We start from the raw sequence: 24,399 nt of genomic DNA, 5'->3' as shown, positions 1-24,399 counted from the left end.
TTGTTCCCACTCCTTAGCGAGCTGCAGTCAACTGAGTCAATAGTTACTCAAACTAGACTCAGACGAATTAACGAGTTACAATCAAATGGAATTAAAACCTAGTGAGACTGGACAAAATTGTTCTAATCTTGTCAGACATTTAGGGCTAGATCCACAAAGGGACTTAGATGCCTAAGTCCAATATTTATGTGCCACTGAAATCCTCAAAACCCACACTCATCAGCTACCAACTAACCCTATAGGTGCCTAAAGTCCCCCACATACTTAAATTTCTGCTGGTGTGCACATTCCCACTGCCTAAATCCTGATGCCACCAAGCAGCGAGGCACCCAGCTCACACCTAAGCCCCAGCGGGATTCTCAAACTAGGCATTCCCTGACTGGCTCTGTCTGGTGGGTGTGCTCAGAGCACAGCTAACCCTCATAAAAGACAGCTGAGGAAGAGGAGGAGGTGGTGGTGCTGCCTCCCCCTTCTATGTAACAGACAAGCAATTAGAGCACTCTTTTGGGATGTGAGAGACCTGGTTCAAATCCCCACTGCCTGATTTGGAGGAGGGACTTAAAACTATGTCTCCCACCTCCGCTCACCAGCTCTAATCACTAGTTTATAGGATACTCTGGGGTGGGTCTCTCCCAGTCTCTGTTGAAACTATTCCACTTTGTATAGAATATGAAAAAAAAAATTCACTGAGCAGGGAGAGTGGGACCCAGGATTCTCAGGTGAGTGTGCTAACCAGTAGGCTATAGACAGGGCCAGCTCCAGGCACCAGCTTAACAAGCAGGTGCTTGGGGAGGCCAAGGGAGAGGGGCGGCACCTGCGGCAATTCAGGGGTGGCAGGTCCCTCACTCCCTCTAGGAGCGAAGCACCTGCCGCTGAACTGCCGCCGCCGATCGCAACTTTTTTTTTTTTTCCAATTGCCGCCAATTTTGCTTGGGGCGGCAGAAATGCTGGAGCCGGCCCTGGCTATAGAGTCATTCTCCCCCTCGCTCTGGACTTATAGCCTAAGCCCTGCCACCCTTATCGGCGTTTCCTCCTACTAGCTAGCTTAGACAGCTCCCCAGGCAGGGAATGTGTATACAGAAGCTGGGAGGTGTGATTTCCAGCTTGGGGAGACAAACGCACTAGCTAGTGTGCTAAAAATAGCAGTGTGGTGGTAGTAGTACAGACAGCAGCTCAGACTACCTGCCCAAGTACAATCCCATCTGGGGTCCTAGGTACATACTCCGGCAACTAGTCCAAGCCACTGCTCGTGCCACCGCAGCCACACTGCTATTTTTAGAGCACTGGCTTGATCACAGCTAGCGCATGTATGTCTACCTGAGCAGGGAATCAAACCTCCCAGCTGCTGTGTAGACATACTCTCTGTTTGCCAGCTTTTATAAACCTGATTCTTAGGTGCATAACTGTAACCGTGCATTGTATAGACAACCCGGGCAACTAACGCAGTGCTGTGGATTCCTATAGGCAGCAGGACACTTAAGAGTTAGGCATTACAACACATTCAGGAGAGTAGCTTGCTTCAAATAATGTGGGTGATAGGTACCACAGAAATACTGTAGGTAGAAAGACAGAAAACAGGGAGGCATAAGTGAAACAAAAAGGAGCCAGCAGTAGAGAAGTTCAGAAGAAACCTCTTTATCAGCAGAGTAATTAATGTGAGAAATAGATGTTACCAACAGCAACAATATGAGCTGCAATGTATTGAAAAATATGCTGGAGAGATACTAAGAAGAATAAACATATAGCATATCAGTGTTGGACTGCTTGATGCTCCTTCAATCCTGAAAGTGTCAATGAGCACCTAAACCCCTGAAGTTTGAGGGACTTGGTCTGGGCAGTCTTGCTCCATTCCTTCCCTCCCCCTTTTAATTCTTACAGTCAATGCTAAAATCCTGATTCTGTTGCCCATTACATCCACATAACCCTCCTGAATTCAGTGGGATTGGCACAAGTAAATGAGACACATATTTAGCTCTGACATGCCTTGCATTATTAAATAGCGCTTGTCTGACAGCATATTAAAGGAAAGACCAAGACCATCCAAATACCAATATATAGAACACGTAGTTCTGTAATCTGTGTGCTGTTTAAAAAAGGAGAAAGCGATTAATGTTATGAATGTACCCTGCTCATCTATCTTTAGCATGCTGGAGTCTATGCAAGGCCCCTATTCAGTGATGTTCTGGGCAAGAAATTGTGTAATTCCAGGGTTTGGCTTGGTTTTATACTGTGCTCGTCACTGTAGTAGTGTCCAAGCACATTCTGGTAGCTCATTAAGCAACATGACTAACATCTGTCACATATTGTTTCTTCTCATGTGATGAATGTTCCTCAGCGCTATTGAATTTGGGAAGTATTTCTCTCTGTCAGTTCAGATCTCTCTCTGTGAGACATATTGTTCCTGAGTAAGGTCTATTAGCATTATTATCAACCCCAGGGAGTGTGTGTTGGCATTTAAACTACGTGTTGCCAACTAGCTTCAATGGGAGATACACAACTAACATCCAGTAGAGAACTTTGAATACGTAAGGCTAAATTCTGCTCCTGGCTACACCCATGCAGTCAATGGGATTCAATGGATGCAGCTAAGCATAGCATTTGACCTTTAGCAGTTTGTAGCACCTGCTCCTCTGAGCTGTCTCATTAACTTGATAGCTACTAACAAACAAAGGGCCACATCCCATAAGGTGATGAGCTGCTTATATTCCAGTGTCCTCAATGGGTGCTGAGAACACTCCTTACCCCACAGAAGAAAATGTGACTGAAATAGCTTTGGACCCAAGTAGAGTTACTGAGCACCTCCTGGGTGTTGCTGAATATCCTCAGTTATCATTGATATCGCCGTGTCGGTCTTTTTCATTTCTCTGCTCTCCTTTACTTAGTCTCCACTAACTAAGGGTCAATACATCTCTTTATTTTCTGTATTATTCAGGAGCTTTTCTAAATACAAAGTAAAAAAAAAAAGGCATTATTTTTGGTGTGCAGGTCATGTTTAATGCAAAGGTTTTGTGAATGAGGCCTATCAATATTGTACATTCCTCATCGCTTCCTTGGGTGGATTTCAGTGTTTTTTTTAGAAAGTTGACCTCCACGAAGTATCCTTGTCTGACAGCAGGGATGAACTTTTCATCTGCATGACTCTGCACAAAGCTTGCTGCATTGCAGACACTCACGTGTGATCAAAAGCAAGCAAGCATTCGCATACACATACGTTCTTGTTAAATGTCCCTCAGGGATTGGAAGAATTTCCCAGTAGATAATATTTCACTACTGTTGTTCTCCCCTCCCCCTTTCATCCATTTTTCTTGTCAGGTGTAATATGGTCTAGTTGTCAGTTCGTGGCTCTATGATTTTAAAATGGCCTTGTTCCTCTTTTATGTCATTTCACAAATTATTCTGGTAATTTTCAATTATTTGCAACCACTCTGTGCATTTAACTTAATGTTGGATCCCATAATTATTTTATCTGTTTGATCTAACACATCTGTAATCTACTGATACATTAGGCATTTCCTTTCTTGAAGATTACACATTTTGAAAATGAATAGGGAGGAGAATCAGATATACTTCACAAAAATGGGCCAAAATCTGCTCTCCAAAACAACTCTCATTGTCATTAATGGGGTTGCACTGGGAGAATTAAGAGCAGAATTTGACCAAATATCTGTTAATTAAGTGTATTCAGTTAGGGTTAATTCAGCCATCATAAAAGCATCTAAGAATCTATAAAAGGCCTCTGATGTAGTGGAACTGCTGTCTGCATCAAGGGCGTATTATGGGGGCAGGATATGGAATTTAAGGACATCACAATTAGACTGAATACACAACTAGAATGCTTCGCCTTTGTATATATGCTTCATGATAGTCTAAGGACTTATCTCATGCTATTTCTCAATATAGCCTGGAGAATTAAGATCGTACTAAAAGTAAAATAAGCTTTAACTGGGAGAGATTGCACATATATAGTATTTTCTATATCTCTTTCTTATTAATTTATTAAACCAGACATTTAATGTCTATCATATCATAAACAGCATAAGATGTACAGGATGTGCAATGTGGCTGAGAGAGTGTTTCTGGTGAAACTTTAATTTTGCATGTTAAATGGTAATACGCTGAAAAATCACATGAGAAAAGATTGCATCATAGGAACCCATTTGGCAGTCCTTATTCATAAGAGCAGTCCCATTGAAGCCAATGGGAGTTTGGCTGTGGAGTGAGTGAAAACTGAGTAAGCACATCAAGAATTGGCCCTATAAAAGTAAATTGCATATTAAAAGCTAGAAAAGCCATGCACTGTAATCTGTGCGCTCTATGCAGGTGTTTTCTGCCCATTTCTGGCACTGATTGCTCTTTTAGTCAGAAATGTCTGCATCATTTAGGATGCATTGAGCCTGAACCATTCCAACTGAATAAGTCTGCAAAATTTATCAACATATCTAACCTCTAAAATCATGAGAGGAGCCATTCTCTTCCAGGAGAGTGGTTTGGAGTTATCTCCAAGAAGTATCACCTATGCTTCAGAAGAAGACATTAACTCCATAGTGGGCTGAGTCTCTCCATACCTCCTGCAAGTTGGTGTACCCTTATTATTTATTAAACTTGCAGCAGACCAGGTCATCAATGTACCTCTTCAGGTTCACAGCTTTAAACAAAACCAAAACAAAACAAACCTGCTTTCCACTGAATTTGCTGCCTCTCCAGCTACAGAAAGCAATGTATCATCAATTATTATTAAGGCTCAGGAAGGTGTCTGGTATTATGGAGGGGATAGTGTCACCATTTAAAATTTTTTAACCAGTTTTGCATTAAAAACCCAAATTTTCTCCAATTCCAACAAATTCCATTTTGTATGAGTGATCTCTAGCCAGAGGAGAATTTAGGGCAAATTTTGATGTCAGAAAAGAGGTGTTTAAATGGTAATTTAAAATAAAGGTATCAATTTTAAGACTTAGTCACTTTCTCAGGCAGAGTTCCATTTCAGAGGGATTTCAAATGCTCAGCACCTCTCAGGATTGGGCCCATAGTGAAATGAACCATAAAGACAGCAGGAAATTCTTATTGTATCTGAATCATACAATAGAGACTTTAGCCCCTTTGCTGTCCAAAGGACATTTGACATACCCATGTCATTTTGATATTCGTATGCCCCTAATGCTTGAATGTAAACTCTGAGATTTTAAGAATATTCAGTAGGTACTATTTGAAAATCCATGTCCCCTGAATTACACCAGCTATAGTGTCCAGGGAGTTAAAAAAACTCCCTAGCTGAAATTAATTGACTAAAGAGATTTGATTCAAAAGCCAGCAAGCGTTCCATCTACCAATCAAAGCCATTATAAGGTAGCATAAACCTTTTGTGTCTTTATTACTTTACTTATAACCTGTAGTCCAGCACAGATCCCACCACTCTATGGCACAAGCACTACTACAAAGAACTCTGATACATAAAATTCTAAACACAAAATAAACAACATTAAACTCACCTGTAAAATAAATGCCACGTATAAAAATGTCAAATTTTAAAATGGAAGAGACAACCTCCATTAAAAATGAATGTAAGCATTTTTTAACTTCTCTTGAGAAACAGTGAAACATAAAGAGAAAATCTTTGGACTTTATTATTTGCCAGTTGAGCCAAATTGATGATTCAATTAATGGAAAAACCTCCTGGTAATGCATGAGAAAATCTGTCACTTTACCAGTCACAATGAAATGTAAATGACATTGACAACAGGAAATTAATCATTTCAACATTTTTGGTATGCCCCTAGGCCAGGTCTGCAAGAGGCAAGAGATGTACATTCTCCCTTTAAACATCCCATGGGGAATATGCCTAAAAGACACAGAGGTTTCATTAACTTTTCTGTGGTGTCTCCTCCATGGTGTGGAATCCCTCTTTTTGAGAGGCCCCAGAGCCAGCAGGGAAAATCTCTGTATCTTGACTCCATTGGAGCTGCATTGTAAGGGAGCCAGAGATGTAGAGGTGAAAGGCCTATTGAGGGTATTGGAACCAATCTAGAGCTGTAAAGCCTTCATTCAGTTAGCCCTGTTCTCTGGGAGATCCTCTCTCTCACTCTCTTGAGAGAGAATATAACAGTAAAACATATATATAAAGCCCATATTGTATGAGGGAAAGGACAGTCTTATGGCCAAAAAGCTGAGGACTAAGCATTGGGAGAACTTGGTTCTTTTCCCAGGTCAGCCACAGACTTGCTCTCTGACCTTGCACAAGTCTGTGTGCCTCAATTTCCCCATTTCTTATGTCACAGGAATGAGATTTATTTTGTTAATATTTTTAAAGGGCTTTGAAATCCTTAGATGAAAGTTGGGGGGGAGGGATAGCTCAGTGGATTGAGCATTGGCCTGCTAAACCCAGGGTTGTGAGTTCAATCCTTGAGGGGGCCACTTAGGGATCTGGGGCAAAATCAGTACTTGGTCCTGCTAGTGAAGGCAGGGGGCTGAACTCAATGACCTTTCGAGGTCCCTTCCAGTTCTAGAAGATAGGATATCTCCATTAATTTTTATTTAAAGTACATTAAAACCCCCCTCTGCTTTGCATTTAAGATGTAATGTGCTGTACAAACATTAATTAACTAATCATTGTAACACTTTTGTGCAGCAGGGGTATATGATTATCCCCATTTAACACAGGTGGAATCCTGGCTGCATTGAAATCAATGGCAAAATTCTCATTGACTTTAATAGAGGCAGGATTTTACCCTACACATCTTGCCCAGTATCACACAGCAAGAGTGAGGTACAACTGGGATTGGTACCCACCAGTTGCTAGCTCTTTGCTCTGTATGCAGACATCTGTAGATCACATTGCCGACTTTAAAAAGAGCCTTACATTAGGTTTATCAGCTAGCAGCCTTAACTCCCAGCCAACAAATGCAGACTGCAGCCCTGTCTCCTCCAATAGTCTCTATCCTGGACAGGCAAACTGGAGGGAAGTAAGTGGGAAAACGATGGTGAGGTGAAAACCTTAACACAACCTGACACTTCTTCATCCTGTAATTGTGTTGGTTCCTGCCACGTTGTTTTAGAAAAATTCTCAAGACACTTGTTTCCTGTCCCTTCTAAAAACAGATTGATGAGGCAGTTACATTCTTCTTTAATGGAATCTTAGCTAAAAGCACATTTTAGAGGACCAGTAACCAGTAAAATAGATGAATATGGATTCTTACATCCACTTTTTACACTCAGACACTGTTTCCTGCGAATGACCCCAAGGCAGGAAGTCCTTTTTTTTTTTTTAAACATTATTTGTAGACAGAGTCAAAAAAGCTACAACCCTCTTTGTGAGAAGAGCAGACAGCCTGAGTCCCCTACAAGAGAGATTTCTGACTGCAGTAAGTTGCCCTTTCTGCATGTTCACACACTCACACAAATGGCCTCTGTTTTGTTTCTCTGATACTAGGCACTAGGTTTAACTCCCAGGCTGTCTCCAGAGCCATTATTTCACCTCCACAAATCAGCATGGATTCTATTAACCCATTAAGGCCACACATGGGGAGCCCGGACTACTGCTGAACCTATTGCAACTGATTTTGTGTAATAAAAAGAAAGTAACAATCTGTATGAATTAAGCAAGGCACATGATACAACTGAAAAATAGGCAAGAAAGAAAAGAAAATACTGGTCCTAAACAGTTTTAAAATGGCATGAAACACTTTGAAAATACAGTTTCAGGCTATTTATACTTTTTGTACATTGTTCAGTTATAAAATGTACTGCTGTTTATTTTTTTATATGGTGCCAAACACATGCCAATTGCTTTACAAACACAGATCCCAGTCCTGCAATCAGATCTGCCTGTGTGCATCCAATTGCAGGGTTGGGATCATAAGTTTGGCCTCTATCTGACACTTTACAAATACTGAGGGTCAGATCTATGATGGGTTAGATCACAGAACTCCCCTTGGGAGCTGCCACTGGATGTGCCAAGACTACCTCTGCTCCTGCTTTCCCTGCCAGCTCGGGACCCCAGCACCCTGTCTTGCTGAGCCAGACAAGCCAGTCTGCTCCAACACAGACCCAGGGTCTGAATTACTTGCCCCAAAGCTGCAGACTTAACTGAAAGCAGCTTACAGAAGTGTTCTTATCTATAACACTCAGACGCCCAACTCCCAATGGGTCTAAACCTAAATAAATCCATTTTACCCTGTATAAAGCTTATATAGGGTAAACTCATAAATTGTTCACCCTCTATAACACTGATACAGAGATATGCACAGCTGTTTGCTCCCCCTCCCCAGGTATTAATACATACTCTGGGTTGATTAATAAGTAAAAAGTGATTTTATTAAATACAGAAGGTAGCATTTAAGAGGTTCCAAGTAGTAACAGACAGAACAAAGTGAATTATTAAGTAAAATAAAATAGAACACTCAAGTCTATGTCTAAGAAACTTAATACAAATAACACCTCACCAGTTCCAGTAAACTTCCTTTTACAGACTAGTCTCCTGCTACTCTGGGTCCAGCAATCACTCACACCCCCTGTAGGTATTGTCCTTTGTTCCAGTTTCTTTCAGGTATCTTTGGGGGTGGAGAGGTTCTCTCTTTAGCCAGCCGAAGGCAAAATGGAGGAGTCTCCCAGGGGCTTAAATAGACTTTCTCTTGTGGGTGGCGACCCCCTCCTCTCTCCTATGCAAAGTCCAGCTCCAAGATGGAGTTCTGGAGTCACCTGGGCAAGTCACATGTCCATGCATGACACTCAGTTTTTACAGGCAGAAGCCATTGCCCACATGGTATCTTGAATGTCTCCAGGAAGACTTCTTATGTGGATTGGAGCATTCCAAGATGCATTGTTCCTTAAGTGCTTCCTGATTGGGCACTTAACTTTGCGAATTCCTTTCTCCAGGAACTGACCAAATGCTTTACTAAGGTTATTTAGAAATCAAGCCAGTACACGGCCAATATTCATAACTTTGAGTACAAAAATGATACGTGCATACAAATAAGATTAATAGATTCAGTAGGTCATAACCTTTACAGAGACATGTTACATGGCATATGTAGCTCAGAACATATTCCAGTTATGTCATATATATTCATAAGCATATTTCCATAAAGCCTTATGGGGGGCACCATCACAAGATCCTCAGCTAATGTAAACTGCTGTAGTTCCATAAACGTCAGTTGAACTGAGCCATTTTACAGTGCTAAAGATCCAACACATAAATGTATAGGGTTTTGTTAATTGTCCTCTTTTGATTGGGAGAGACGCGTAACAGTGCCAATTCCTTGATCATAAGGAAATCTATTAGCAATGTGACTCCTCAACTGTCACAGGTTGTTTGTTCCTTATCCTCTCCCCAGAGGGAGAAGTGTGTGAAGTGGAATGTCTTGTTTTGGAGGTGTGTGTCTTTTTTTAAAAATAACATACCTGTTGCTAAGTCCCTCTCTCTCTCTCTCTCTCTCTCTCTCTCTTTGGTGTGTGTACGAGTGAGAGACAGAGAGGAAAAGAGAAATCACATAAGCATTAGAATGACGCTGTAGCCTTGTGGTTAGAGCACTCACCTGGGACATAGGAGACTGGGATCCAATCCCCCTGCTCCAGTGACTTTAATGATTTATCCAGAGTGCAAGTACAAGCTTCAGCAGGAGAGACTGAGGGGAGCCCCACATCAGACTATCCTATAGCCCAATGATTAGAGCACTCACTTGAGAGGTGGGAGAACCCTGTTCAAACCCCTCCTCCTGCTCAGGAGGAGGGGGGACTTGAACTGGGAGTCTCCCACATCCCAGGTGAGAACCTAGACACTGAGCTAAAAGTTACAAGGGAGTTCCTGCTTTCTTCCTGCACCTGGCCATTTTATGTGAACTTGCTTGAGGGGCTTGATCCAATCACGCCTACTGAATTGAGTCCCGCATGTAACTTAGGCAGAGGAATGCTAATCTTCCCCTGGTTTGTGAACTGCTCTGGGTGTCGTGTCCAGCAGCCTAGAGTGAAGGAGACGTGTGTGTGCTCAGAGGCAGAAACATAGGTGCCAAGTGAGTTGAGGAACCTGCAGGGTTCAGTGTTTGACATATTCCTTTACTTCCCACCTCCATAAATAGGTGCTACTCACACACTGCAGGGAGAATGCTACCCACTAAAAGGATGAGCATAAAGGAGGAGTGAGCCTCATAACAAATATATAGCTTGATTTTCCATTTCCTGAATGGAGCCTTGCACCAACTTTGAAATGGATTCTGGCAGCAAAATAAAAATTGATAATATTTAATCCTTTGTCAAATAGATACAGAGATGTGAATTTCTTCACTTGAGCATTTTGGGAGCTATCAGATGAACATTATCCTCCCTATGGAATGAGTGGCTAGTGTGAGGTAGATAATCTGGGGAAAATCAATGTAGAATCTCCATTCCTGCAAGTGAAAATGAAATTCATCTGTACCTGCTATGTTTCCCATGTTCAAAGAGCCAATGTTCCATTTTAGATTAAAGAAAACTACTTAACAAAAAAGGACGAAGTCTCCAAGAAGGAGAAAGTAGGGTGTGTCTGATTCTGTAAGAACTTCCAGTTCAAATTCTTTCACAGCCCTGCTCCCCAGCAGGCACAGACTTTATACACTTTGAGGTGCAAATACAGAAAACTGAATCAGAGCTGTATATGCTGTAGGGAAAACCTGTTATTTTCTCCACATATGAAATATTTGACTCCATTTTGCAAAGTCTGTTTGAGTAGCCTCTTTAAAATTAAGTGGCCAATACACCATGCTGCAACAAGGGTAAATGTATTGTGTATATCCTGCAGGATGAGTTATCTCACCCAGAGCACCCTACAGAACCAGCTGCTGCAGAAGAAGAGACCCCAGCAGAAGCCATAAAAGCCATTGGAGAGGTAAAGTCCAGACTCAAACCAGCTAACCCTAGAATCCTTAGCTGGTCCAGGGTTTTTCTCATGATCTATCATATGTATATTTTATGTACCTTTTTGTTCTCATGAAAATGACTAACGTAGTCTTTAGCTAAGCATAGGTAAGCAAGTGATGTGCAAGCCTCCTTAAAAAGGTCTCCTAATGCACCTTTAACCTTACCTGCACCACCGTAGGAGTTCTATTTATGGATCTTCCCCACACCCACCATTTTATCAGTGCACCTCAATGCTGCTGCACAAAGGACCTATGCTCTAGTCCTGGGTCTCTCTGACTCAATGCTGCAGGATTCAGTGGTTTTATGACAAACTTAAATGGAGATTAGGCTAAGAATCACCAAACTAAATTTTACTAGGAACTTGAGCTAGAATAGGAATGTGTATGATTCTCAAAGGGGAAAGGATAACTCACTAACCTTCTGTATCACCTATAGTCCCTATTTTCTTATGGCCTATTTTTAATGTGAGGATCAACCTTGGTAATCTATGTTTTCCTGTTATATACATTCTGTTTGAAATATTACTCCATTTTCTTGTCTTGCTTCTCTTGCAGCGTGAAATTGAAGCCATTTAATCAATTTCAGGACTACTAGTGTGAACGTGAGAATTCCAGGAGTACACACTGAAATGTTAGTAGACACCATAGTAGGGAAATCATCCTTCCCATAGGCTAACTACTTTCAGCGCTATAGCCTTTCACATGCCTCGCTAACGTATCATACAATATATGTATGTCAGACTCTTGATTCTATGTATATGGAAACTGTTCACTACCGTCTGTCTCTCTCTAAGCATCTCTATCTCCTTTGTGGCTTTTTACCTTCCCATCTTTGAGTGTTCTGACTGTCTGGTTTGTTAGCAAATGACATATTGTGGTTAAAATCACTGGTCAATGTCTTATCTCTATTTGCATCAGCACTTGGAATCCCTAGGTATGATGAAAATGATTTTTTTTTAAACTACAAAATAAAAGTGTTTGAACTACTTTTTTCTTTGTCTTGTCAGTCCCTTTTATATGTAAAAGTTCTTTTAAGCATTAATGGTCTTGAGCTGAGTTTCAAAGCTGAAAACATTTCCAGAAGTGTGCACTTGGTGCTCTAAGAATTAACTGTCAAAAAGAGAAATAATCCGGTACTCTGCTCCACATGTCACCAATGAAATGAGGGGGGAGGGTCTGAAATCCTTAGAGATACCCCTGACGTGGGCTAGGGTGACCAGACAGCAAGTGTGAAAAATTGGGACGGGGGTGGGGGGTAATAGGAGCCTCTATAAGAAAAAGCCCCAAATATTGGGACTGCCCCTATAAAATCGGAACATCTGGTCACCCTGACGTGGGCAAAGGTGCGAGGACTGAAATCATTAAGGGGAAAATCCCTTCAAACGGGAAAGGAGAAGAGCACTTGAAATCCTCAGCAGGAATCACATCTTGAAATGTGGATCAGTGTGGTCTGAAATGTTCAGGGACAAATTCTTCCGGGAATGGAGGATGAGGAGTGTTGAAAATTTCAGAGGTGTTTCCTTCCAGAATAATACATAAATAATTAATAATAATACCTGTCTTTTAGCTACAGCTTTTCATCTGTAGATCTCAAAGCACTTTACAAAGGTGATCAGTAACATAGGGTCTGAAATCCTCAGAGAGGGTAAATGTTTCTGAAACTCACTCTGATAACCACAAAATATAACATTAAAATAACTACAGATAAGCACAGCACATGGATGCAGTAGGCATTCTTTTATAGGTATAATACCTCCATGCAGCCAGTCAAATAATATTTGGATACTTGCTTTCTACTGGAATGATGCTGGAATAGATGCTAACTCTGGAAATGTGAGCTATTTACTCCACATAGCCTACAGGCTCTTTTTGAGCTGTTACTAATTAACAGTACAGCTCTGCATTTGTCCTATTTTTTTAACCAATAACGGAGTCTTTGGAGTCATTCTGGTCTAGCCCTTCTTTGTGGCTGAACTATGGTTGCCATCTATCACCACCCTCACTAGTCACAAAGACTGTAATGGCCTAATATTACACCAGAGCAATTGCTACATTAATGAAGAATGGCTCAACCTCTTCCTTATGGGTAATGATGCAGATAGGTGGGGATTTTCCCTTGTGAATATACCCTCGCTACAGCTCAATGTAAGACCAACTGGAGGAGAGAGGGTTCAGACAGAAATAGCAAAAAGCATGTTGGGCCTATTTCTGTATTCAAGCCCTTTGTTATTTATTCCACCACCAACATAACCTGAAAATTTTAGCTTGATCTAATAGGTTTGTCTGTATATAATGGACAGATAGAATAAAATTAAGTAACTGATATCCACCAACCCACTGGATTAAAAACTGCTCTGCTGTTGTCATAAACAGGCAGGATTATTGTAAACTGAGTCATCCTGATGTCAGAGGCGCATCATAACCACATTAAGGAGAACTACTAGCATAATGAGAACACATAGGCAAGTATGTGTTACAACTGAAAATCAGTCATTGGATAGCAAATGCTCTCAAAGGTGCTGATGACACAATGGAAGAGGAAATCCTTTGGCCTGGATTTAAATTATTCCAACTGAAAGTGAATGAGAGAAAATTGGTCCAGAGTTATCTTCCTAGCAGCAGAAAATGTATAGATTGATAGATGTTAAGGTCAGAAAGGACCATTATGTGCATCTAATCGCACCTCCTGTATAACTCAGGCCCTAGAATGTCACCAAGTGGTTCCTTCAGCCAGCCATACCATGTGACTGAGCCAGAGCATGTCTTTTGGAACAACATCCACATGTATTAGAGCCAGCTGGCTAACAGAAAATCTTTCTTCTGCAGTGATGTGGGGCTAAGGGACATGGAGGAAAAGACATGGAGGCTGTGACTAAAGTTAGAGCAGTGAGGCCAGGATAGCCGGGGCTAGGTCCCAGGACTGGCTATCGGAAGACCTGCCATTTTCTATTCCTGGCTTTGGGACCATGAGCAAATCTCTTCACCGCTGGGTGCTTGCCTTGGTTTCCTCAACTATAGCTAATCAAGGTTTTGTTTGTTTTCCCCATTTTGAAGGGTGGGAAACCGAGACACAGTTGGGACCTGTCTATACTACAGGTCTGTAGTGCATTTGTAAGCTGCTGACCCCCACATGTTGTTGAGAGCCTATGAACAACACAGCTCCTAAAGTTGTGTTTGTTCTGTGCCTTTCCCCTATGTACCAGCAGGGCTGGACGGCCTTTTCTCACTGTGCTGCGGGGAGCAGGTCCTGGGTACTAAGGGTCTGAAGAAGCTCTGAAGGACTAATTTTTTAAAATAATTTTTATCAATGAATTGGGAGAAAACATACAATCACTGGGTGACAAAATACTGGCAGAGTGGTAATTACTGATGAGGAGAGGGCAGTGATACAGAGCAATCTGGCTCATTCAGCAAGCTGGGCCCATTCAAAGAAAACAAGTTTGACCAGAGCCAAACACAAGGTCCTATACCTAGCAACAAGGCATGCCAGCCACACCTACAGAATGGAGTGACTCTGAAAAGGATTTAGGGGCCATCGTGGAGAAACCACTCGACATGAGCTCCCAGTGTGATGCTGTGGTGAATAGGGCAAAAGCCATCATTAGACATATGAGCAGAGCCGTGAGTAGGATAGGGAGGTGACACAGCATCAGTGAGACTGATATTGGAATACTGCATCCAGTTTTGGTGTCCTCATTTGAAAAAGATGTTGAGAAATTGGAGTTGGGGCAGCAAAGAGCCACCAAATGTTCTGAGGACTGGAGAAAAATGCCTTCTAGTGAGCTATTGAAAGAGCTCAACCTGTTTAGCTTATCAAAAGAAGAGTGAAAGGTGACTTCATTGAAATGTTGAAGTGCCTTAATGGAGAGAAAATATTGGGTATTAAAGGGCTCTTAATCTAGAAGAGAAAAGCATAACAAGACCCAATGGCTGGAAGGTGAAAAGAGACAAATTCATATTACAAATAAGGCACAAATATTCAACAGCGAAGATGATTAACCACAGGAACAAGCTACCAAGGGAAGTGGTGGATTCTCCATCTCTTGATGTCATTTAATGCAGACTAGATGCCTTTCTGGAATGTGTTTGCCCAAAAAGTAGCTATTGTGGTATATAGGAGGCCTGTGATATGCAGGGGGTCAGATTAGATGCTCTAATGGTCTCTTCTGGCCATAAAGTCTACTAATTTCTGAAAAACTGAGTGTAGCATTGGGAGCAGCCTCTGATGTTTTACTATCTAGCTGGCTTGCTTCCTAGAATGAACACTCATTGAGTGGGGTGATCCACAGGGAGTTGCTCAAACTTCCAAAGTGTCTGGCCAGCGGCAGGACATTAGCACTGCAGGGGAGGGGTGGGTGTGGCAGTGACATCACAAAGGCCTTTTGCAGGACCTCAGCCTATTGGTCAAAGGTGGTGGGGAGGTGGTGACCTCACAGAGGAATGCTGACATCAGCCAGGCAGGACAGGGGTGCAGGGTCAGGGAAACCTCAGAGACCCCTGTGGCTTTGCTTCAGCAAGTCTCCTTCTCAAGGTCTCTCTTTGAGGACAGAGAGTATTGGGGTTCATGTACTTGAGCGTGAGGAGGAACCTCTTTCAAGTTTTCTCCTTTTCTTTTACTGATTTTACTAGAAAACAGACGTCCTTGTTTAGAAGGTAAGAGCCTCCGAGAGGTTTGGAACCTCTTCAGTCTGATCCATCTGGTGCCAGCTGAACTCTAGGCATGGAAAACACTAGCTTAAGGTAGCAGAATTTTATTCCCCACCTAGGATTTTGTCCCTTAGAATCACTGGGGACATTAGGATTTGTCCTTTTTGTTTTACCTTTTTCTCCATCCCTCCCTCCTTTCTCTTCCTCTCTTACTTATTTTGTCCTTTCCCCTGTTCCCCTCCCACCACCAGGAGGGGTGTGTGTGTGTGTCACAGGGAGTGCTCTGCAGCTCCCATTGTGGGAGGTCCACCCAAAAATGTGGGGCTGAAATAGTGCTTGGACAGTGATCCCCACCGGTGACCTGGGCCATCCTTTGGGCTCTCTGGTGAGAACCCTCAGCCTCCTGCCCCTCAGTCTCTACCCTGATTAGCTGAGCAGGGGGTTATTGGGAGATTCAGGTCCTTGTTGTTCTCTTTTAAGACCAAGTAAATAAGTCATGACCAGTCATATGTTTGACGAATTTTGCTGCTTCTCTGCATTAACTGTCACTGAGCAGTTCATGATTCTCTCTAGCATTCCAGTTCTCCTAAAATACTTGCTGAATAATTACTATGAACTGTTGTTGGTTTGGAGCTCATTTGAGAGCACTTGATTCAGGTCATTCAATGTATGAAATTCAAGATCCGATGGTTAGTTTGAAAGTCAGGGCTCTTGGGTCATATTCCCAACTTTGCCACTGACTGGCTGTGTGACCTAAGACAAGTCAATTCTCCTTTCTCAGCCTTAGCTTCTCCCTCTTTCAAGTAGGGATAAGAATCTGCTCCTACCTACCTCACAGTGGGGGAGCAGTGCATAATATGAGGTGTCCTATCACGTTTACTCAGATCAGATTATGACATAATAGAGTAGCTGAAATATTCCATTTTATTTGTATTTTATTTTTAAATTAAGAGCAGCAACTACTTAGCTCAGACTGAAGCATCTTGTCTAATTTTCGAGATCTAAGTGTCTCCTCTTTGTGTGCGATGAGACAATTTAACACACTGTGACAAACAGGAGATGCTTTTGTTTTGCAACAAAATATTTTTGCAAAGAATTTTCATCCCACTTGTTAAGATTTCAAGAAACAAACTGATTTATTCTGAATGGGATTTTCTGACAGAAACAGTTTCAATGAAATTTCCCCACCATCTCGATTCCTGGGCTTTATCCCTGCCTCTGGGGAGTTTGTTGTCTGTTAGAACAGGAGTCAGGACTGGTGGCTTCTCTTTCTGCCTCTGCCACTGCCTTGCTGTGTAGGCCCTTGGGTAGGTCACTTCCCTTCTCTGTACCTCAGGCTCCCCATCTGTCCAATGGGAACAAGGCTAATTCTTGAACTCTGGGCAGTCGTGAGCCTGGGTGAGATAAGGGGCTTTGTTAAAGCCCTTTGTGAAGAAGAAAGAGGAGTTTCACGGTGTTGAGCACCAAGGAATTCTAAACTTTGCTAAACTGTCTAATCTGCGGAAACAGAAATGGTCGGGGCCAAATTTTAACCGTTGTCTTTTTTAAAGCCCATTCAGGGGTGTGAGTCCTACTCTTTTAGGTACCTGGGGTTGTTTGCCAAGAGGAGAGAAGAGGTTCCTGCCTCAATTTTTGTGGCCTTAACAAAACAGGTGCTGTGCCACAGTTCTTGTCTGAGATTCCCGAAAAAGAACATCTTCCCATCCATTAACAAGACAGTACCAATCTTTAAAAGGGGAACAAAGAGAACCCTGGAACTTACAGACTAGCTATCCTCACTTCCATACCTGGAAAGATACTGGAACACATTATTAAACAATCAGTTTGTCAGCACCTATAGGATAATTTGCTTCTTAAGACTAGCGAGCATGGATTTGTCAAGAACAAATCATTCCAAACCAATCCTATTTCCTTCTTTGACAGGGTTACAGGCCTAGTGAAGGTGGGTAAACAGAAGATGTGATCTATCTTGGTGTTAATAAGGCTTTTGACACAGTCCCATAGGACATTCTCACAAGCAAACTAGGGAAATGTGGTTTAGATGCAATTAGTTTAATGTGGGTGCACAGCTTGTTGAAAGCCCAGACTCCAAGAGTCCTCCTCCATGTTTGGCTGTCCAACTGAGAGGGTGTGCCTAGTGGGTCCAGCAGGGATCAGTCCGGGGTCCGGTACTATTCAATATTTTCATTAATGATTTGGAAAATAGAGTGGAGAGTATGCTTCTAAAATGTGCAGATGACACCAAGCACTTTGGAGCACAGGATTGGAATTCAAAACACCCTTAACAAATTGGAGAATTGGTCTTCTTGAGCCAAACTCCATGGGTGGGCCCCTCTCTATAGACGGGGCTGAAGCGAAACCCCAGAGCCAAACACTCCTCCTCCTGGGCAGTGCACTCCGACCTTTAATGGTCAAATGCTGCTTAGCACTGTCAGAGCAGCTTTTGCTGGCGGAATTCTCCCAGCACTTTCCAATAGTGGGGAAAGTATTAAATCCCCATTTGACTGCTGGGGACAGAGCCATAGAGGTGGAGCAACTTTCCCAAAGTCCCACAGGTCAATAGGAAAACCAGCAATGGAACCCAGGAGTCCTGACTCCCAAGCCCCTGGTCCAGTCACTACAGCAGAGCACACTCCCTCTCAAAGGCAGGAGGACCAGACATGAGGGCCTGGTTGTAATTGCCAGCTGTGGGAGGGAGTGTGCAGCTGTGGTTAGTGCAGGGGCCTGGAAATAAGGACTGCTGGGTCCCATCCAGGGCTCTGACACTTGGTGTGACCCTGAACCAGTAGCTTCCCCTCCCCAGGCCTGTTTCTCATTGGTAGGGTTGGTGTTGCAGTCCCTACAGCCCAGGGTGGTTGGGAGGCTCCAGGAAGCTGTGTAAAGTGCTGGGATGTCAGGAGCTGAGAGGAAGTGCCACCCCCGCACTAGGGCAGTGTTCTGCACCCCCTGCTGCTGGCTGAGTTTCTCTGCCCCTTGGCAATAAGACAGACTCTTGTTTTCATAGCCAGTTGATTGCCCATTGTCATCACCCTGCCTGCTGGCTGGGCAGAGTAACTCCTCCGGTCACCACCTCTCCAGCCTGCCTTGGGCTTGGAGAGTGAGGAGGAGGGCAAGAGACAGCTGGTTACCCTGAACATCTGCCACCCATCACTCCATCACCTAGAGCAAGTGAGTGGCATTAGGGTTCCTCTGTGGCATCCCCTGTCCATCTGGGGAGAGGCAGAAGGAGGGGGAGAGAATCTCTCCCAAAGGAGATCGGATTTGCAAACCGCCCCCAGGAGCCCCTCGCTCTCAGACCGGGGAGGGGCTTCTCCAGAGCTGTCTCCAGTGTGTTTGGAAAGGTCCCAACAATGGGGCTCCTAGCCCTTCCCTTGTTGGGAGACTGTTCCCCAGGCTGAGAGTCTCTGAGCTGGGCCAGACCCTGTGAGCTGCTGAGCATGGAAATCAATGGGAAATGAGGGGGCCCTGGGCTTGCTATGCCTAAGGACTTTGACATGGGGAATGGTTTCCCAGGAGAAGTCCGGACTCCTGGGTTCTGTTCCTTCACTAGCCTGGGGAGAAGTGTGTCCTGGGATGGCTTGTCCAAAGTGACCGATGGTCTTTGTGACTGACCCCAGTGCTTGAAAAGGAGGAGCCTCCCTGGGTATTGCAGCACCAGGGATGATGAGGGGGGAAAGTTGGGAGCAGATCATGCAATGAACTCCTGCCAGTGTGTGTAGATTCCACTCCCTGTACCCCTGTGGGGAGAGGAGGAGCTGCTGTGGCTGAGGCAGGGTTGGGGAGGGACCAAAAAGGCTGGTTAGCGAGAGGCTGCCTTGACCCCCCAGACTCATACCTGCTCCCCACTCAGTTCCAGGATGGCCAGGCTCCTGAGGATGTTCAGGAAGAAGGCTCTGGAGGTGGCCCCAGAGCCTGAGGGAAGCAGCTGCCATCTTCCCCAGGAGCAGAGCGGTCCCTCCATCCCCGCTGGTGGGGAAGGAGCTCCCGGCTGGGCCAGGAGGTGGAAGTGCCCAGCCTTCTGGCAGAGGAAACCCGCTCCTGGAGCAGGCGCCGAGGTGGGAGAGGCACCAGCCAGGCCGAAATAGAGCTGGCCCGGGATGTGGCTGGGCAGGCAGGACCCAGCCCAGGAGGGGAGCTGGGCAGGGTGGCTCTGGGGCTTGTTGTGTGGGAAGCCCTGGCCCCAGGAGCCCAGCCCTGATTCCCAGCAGGAGGCATCGCCCTGCCCAGTCACTGAGGACCTTCACCTCCTGCCCTGGGGAGGCTGGGAGGATCCCTGTCCCAGCACCAGCAGCTTGGCCTGCTTCCCATGGGACAGCAGCAGCACCTGGGACTCGGGCAGCAGCGAGGCCGATGGGTGCTGCTGCTTTGTTCCAGGTGAGGAGCCAGGCTGGGCTCAGGGAGGAGTGAGGAGGGGGCTGTGAACACCCTGGGCCCAGGCACTCAACCAGTGCTATGGGGGCGGGTCCCCAGCCCAGGTGTCTGGCCTAAGCCATGTGAACCCCACTGACACTAGATGCTGCCACTTTGGTCCTTGATGCTCCAGCTGGGGGGGGGGGGGGGGAGGCAGGCACCTCCCAGGGAGTCCAGGACAGTGTGTGTGTGTGTGGGGGTCTTTTGCTATGGGCTCCTGACGGAGTTGGGGGCTTAAGGCATCACTGAGAGGGGGGAGTGTGGGGCCCGATCTGCCCTGGATCCTGGAAGTGGGAAGGGGGCACATTGCCCCATCATGCCCCTGTCCTTCCCCTGAATGGTAGCAGACGTCACCCTGTCCCCTTCTCTCCCTGGTGCAGGGACCCCCAGGGACTCAGAGGACAAGGAGGAGGAATGGGTGGATGTGGCCACAGAGGAGGCTGCTCTCAAGAACATCCGAGAACAGCTCCAGGGCCAAGAAAAGGTACAAACATTCCCCTGCTGTGCTGGAATCAAGATTGTCCTGCCCCTTCCCAGCACCCTGACCCCCTGCAGAGAGTCTTGTCTCTATGATCCACCAGCCCTAATGGGGACCTTTCTCGTCCATGATCTGGGACCCCCAAGATGGGGGTGTTTGTCACACAGCAGCCGCGGTCTCCTCCCCACCCCCACAGGCACTGTCCCAGTTCTTGACCCTGCTTGTACAGAAGTCGTGGGTGATTTGGACAATGGGCAGGTCCCCACTATCCCCCATTCAGGTTTGAGTCCTGCAGCTGGTGTGGGTGGGGCCGGGAGGTCCCTCGCTAACTGGCTCTCTCTCCCATAACCCCACTCCTGGTGGATGCAGGATGAGGCCCAGCAGCTCATGTTCCTACACGCCATCCACCACGCATGTCTTGCTGCACAGCAGAGAGGGCAGGACACATTGGAGCTACACTGCTGAAAGGCAGCTGTGGTGGAGAGGATTGTGGTGAGTGAGACATGGCACCCAGCAGCTGGAGGGAGGACAGAGACATGGGAGGGGCAGGGGTCTCCCTAGGCCAATGGATGGTGGATGGCTGGTGCTGGAGGGGCAGCTGAGGGCAGAGATTGCTGGGGCTGAAGATTGGGAAGAAGAGACGGGAGAAATTCTGAGATTGGTCACATAGGCGTGCACAGAACATTTCATTAGGGTGTGCACCCAGAGAACCCCACCCTAGCCCCGCCCCCATCCACTCCCTCCCACTTCCCGCTCTCTGACTGCCCCCCTCAGAACCTCCAACCCCCCCTGCTCCTTGTCTCCTGACTGCCCCCTCCAGGGACCCTGCCCCTAACTGCCCCCCAGGACCCCATTTAGGCCTCCCTGCTCCTTGTCCCCTGACTGCCTCCTCCTGAGACCCCCCCCCATTGTAACTGCCTCCCTAGGACCCTACCACTGCTCCATCTCCACCCCATCCCACCCCCTTCTTTCCCCACTGCCTCTTTCCCCCTGCCCTGCCCACAACTCACTGTTGTACAAAATGAAGGATGGCTCCCAGCACACAGAAGGGAGCTCAACCAGCACTAGGACCCAGAAGATTGTGTCCAGCTGCAAAGTCCAGGGAGCTGAGTAGCACCTCCTTTTTTCAGCGGGGCTGCACAGCAACTCTGCGTTCACAGAAATGGGGGGCAGGGGAGAAGTGGCATGTGACCTTGCACCCCATGTGGCCCCCACCCCTCGCCTCTCTTTGGGGGGGCAATGCCCCCAAACTATGCCATGAACATTCCCAATCACATCCCCTGATCCTCCTTCACTTTCTGCAGGGAAGCAAAGAACGCTGCAGGAGGGGGACCTGGGCTGTTTTCATTCCCCCTGGGGCCCGGGAGTACCCCACACAAACCCCCACTGCCCAGCGCCATCCCCGGAGACCCACTCCCCTGACCCTGCCTGCCCCCGAGCCACACTCACTGGCCTGCTGGGCGGGGGTTATTTGCCTTGCCTGGGCTGAGCCAGCATCATAGCTGGGGTCGGTGGGGGATCAGAGTGGGAGAGGAGGGGCCTGCCTGGGCTGGGCTCCCTCATAACCCCCTTGCCTAGGGTGACCAGATAGCAAGTGTGAAAAATCGGGACAGGAGGTGGGGGGTAATAGGAGCCCATATTAAAAAAAAGCCCCAAATATCAGGACTGTCCCTATAAAATCGGGACATCTGTTCACCCTACCCTTGCCTGGCGCCCAGACAAGCCCCCCCACCTCGCTGCCTGAGAATGACCCGGCCCCTGCACTGGTCTCAGGTGGCTCAGCCCGGGGAGGTGGCAGGCTGAGTAAGACAAGCCGGAGCCGCGCTGGGGAGCGGGGCAGGCAGATCCCTGTGGGACATGACTCCCAAGACGGAGGAGCAAGTGGGCGGAGGGGACAGGGTGGAGATATCTGGGCTGGCCGGACAGCTGAGCGGAGCACGGGGGAGGGGCTGGAGAGGAGCGGAGCCAGCCTGCGGTGGCCCCTCGGCTGGCAGTGCAAGTGAAGTGCAGTGCCTGGCCGGCTGACAGGCCCCTGTTGAGCACGGGCCCGGCGCCATGGCGCCTGTGGTGCCATTATAAACCCGCTGCTACTGCTCAGGGGCCAGGCATTAGGGTGTGCCTGGGCACACCCAGCACACCCCCTGCAGACGCCTGTGATTGGTCACTAGTGGGCAGAAATTGGAGGAGCAGGAGGCAGGTGGGGGGATCCTGCTGGCTGTGTGGGGCGCTGGCTGTGTAATCTCCTCACTGGGAAGTGTCAGTGAGGCCCGAATCTCACACGCTCCTTTGGGTCTCACAGGAGCTCATTGAGGAGCTGCCTGATAACTTTCCATCCGGCGCCATCCTCACTAACTCCCTGATTGCTGTGGGCAACTTCAGGTACCGAGACCCTCCCACCTGGTTCCCTTAACCCCGGTGCTGCTCAGGCCCAGTGCTGGGAGTCACTGCCCCTCCCACTCCCAGGTCACCTCCCAAGGGTGGCTCCTCTGGCAGAGGTGGTGGGAAGATTTGCTCCCTCCTGGCTGGGCTGTTCTTTTCACTCCAGTAACATTGCAATGGCTTTGGGGGAAAGGCTCACTCCCAGGATCAGATACTGGAGGGGCAGCAGGGTCCAGGGAACGGGCATTATGCCTACCCTGCCACTGTCTGTCTGGGAAACCTTGGCCTTGTCATTCTCTGGCTCGGTGCCTCAGTTTCCATTCTCGCCAGCCTGTGTCTATTTCCCTGCAGTTTCACGTCCATGTTGGTGCCAGTCCCACCCCCGCACTGCACAGTCTAATACTGGCTCCTCTCTCTTGGACTTGAGAGCCACGGAAGGGGAGAGGGGTCTGTCTCCTTCCTGGTGAGCTGTTCCGGAATCAGGAGTTCAGGGAGGACGGGACCAGCCCTGACACCGAACATTGTTCCAATCTAGAGAGACAATGACAGGTTGTGAGCTGCAGGATACAAGCATCATCCTGGGGGCAACAATCCCCTTCTAAAGCTTTGTGATCAATGAATCAGATATTCCACTCTGCGCACAATGTCTCAGTCCCTTGGGGATGGGATGTGTGTCTCATTTGCACAACACATGCACCTTGACCCTGAGCTGCCTCCTTTCCCCACAGCACATTAACTACTGGATCGTGTCCAGGGTGTCACAGGAGAGAGCCAAGGCCATTAGGAGCAACACGGCCCTGCTTAGATTTACCATCACCCTCGCTGAGTTTGACGTAAGTGACCTCTGACCCCAGCTTCCTGACTCCAGGTGTAGGTGGGCTGGCTCTAACTGGCTGTAGGATCTGCTGCTGCAGGGGCTGTGGGTTAGGAGTGTTCCTCTTGGAGAGGCAGAGTCAGAGCAGAGAATGAGCTTGGCTTGAGTCAAGTTCTTCTTGTCCTGGTTAAGAGGTGACTCTGGGCTTTTAAGGGGACCATGCTCCAGGTTCATGCCTTCCTGTCAACCTGGAGCATCTGGGGAACAGGAGCAGCGCCAGGGTTTTTGCCGCCCTAGGCGGCAGCGCTCCTCCTCTGAAGCTGCGTTCTCAGTGGCGGGGGTCCTTCCACTCTGGGTCTTTGGGGCACTTTGGCGGTGGGTCCCGGAGCGAGTGAAGGACCCGCCGCCAAATTTCTGCCAAAGACCCGGAGCGGAAGAAGCCCCTTTGGGCGGCCCTGGTTCTCGGCGGCATTTCCGCAGCCGCTTTTCTTCCCGCCCAGAGGAATCGCTGGCGAAATGCCGCTCCCCACATCCTGCTGACCTAGGCGACCACCTAGGGTCGCCCGTGGAAGCACCAGCCCTGCTGGGGAAGCAAGTCCTCATGGAGGGCCCTGCCCACATCCCTGTGCTCCAGGCTCCCTTGGGGGCAGAGGAAATTAAGGGTCTAGCTCCTATCCTCTAGCATCTCCTGCAGAGGTGCTGAGGGGAAGGAGAGTCCTGGCCCTGGGGGGATGGGGAGCTGACAGGAAAATGCTGATGGAGTCTCCTCTCCCTCCCATTAGAACTCA

General features: G+C 46.9%; 1 protein-coding gene across 6 annotated transcripts in view; it reads left to right on the top strand.

The window, feature by feature from the left end:
- Window positions 1–11,873, top strand: part of SNCG (synuclein gamma) — a 63,928-nt gene extending 52,055 nt beyond the window's left edge. For all 6 annotated transcript variants that reach the window (XM_042854687.2, XM_042854686.2, XM_042854685.2 and 3 more), the window contains 2 exons: window positions 10,766–10,852; window positions 11,439–11,873. In XM_042854687.2, the coding sequence (XP_042710621.1) occupies window positions 10,766–10,852; window positions 11,439–11,459 (108 nt within the window). In that variant the 3' untranslated portion in view covers window positions 11,460–11,873. The remainder of the gene's footprint in view (window positions 1–10,765; window positions 10,853–11,438) is intronic.
- The last annotated feature ends 12,526 nt before the right edge of the window (window positions 11,874–24,399 follow it).

Source organism: Chrysemys picta, chromosome 7 (assembly GCF_011386835.1).
Source record: "Chrysemys picta bellii isolate R12L10 chromosome 7, ASM1138683v2, whole genome shotgun sequence".
NCBI lineage: Eukaryota > Metazoa > Chordata > Testudines > Emydidae > Chrysemys > Chrysemys picta.
The sequence above is the reverse complement of the archived record's forward strand: the minus strand, read 5'-3'. Positions and strand labels throughout refer to the sequence as shown.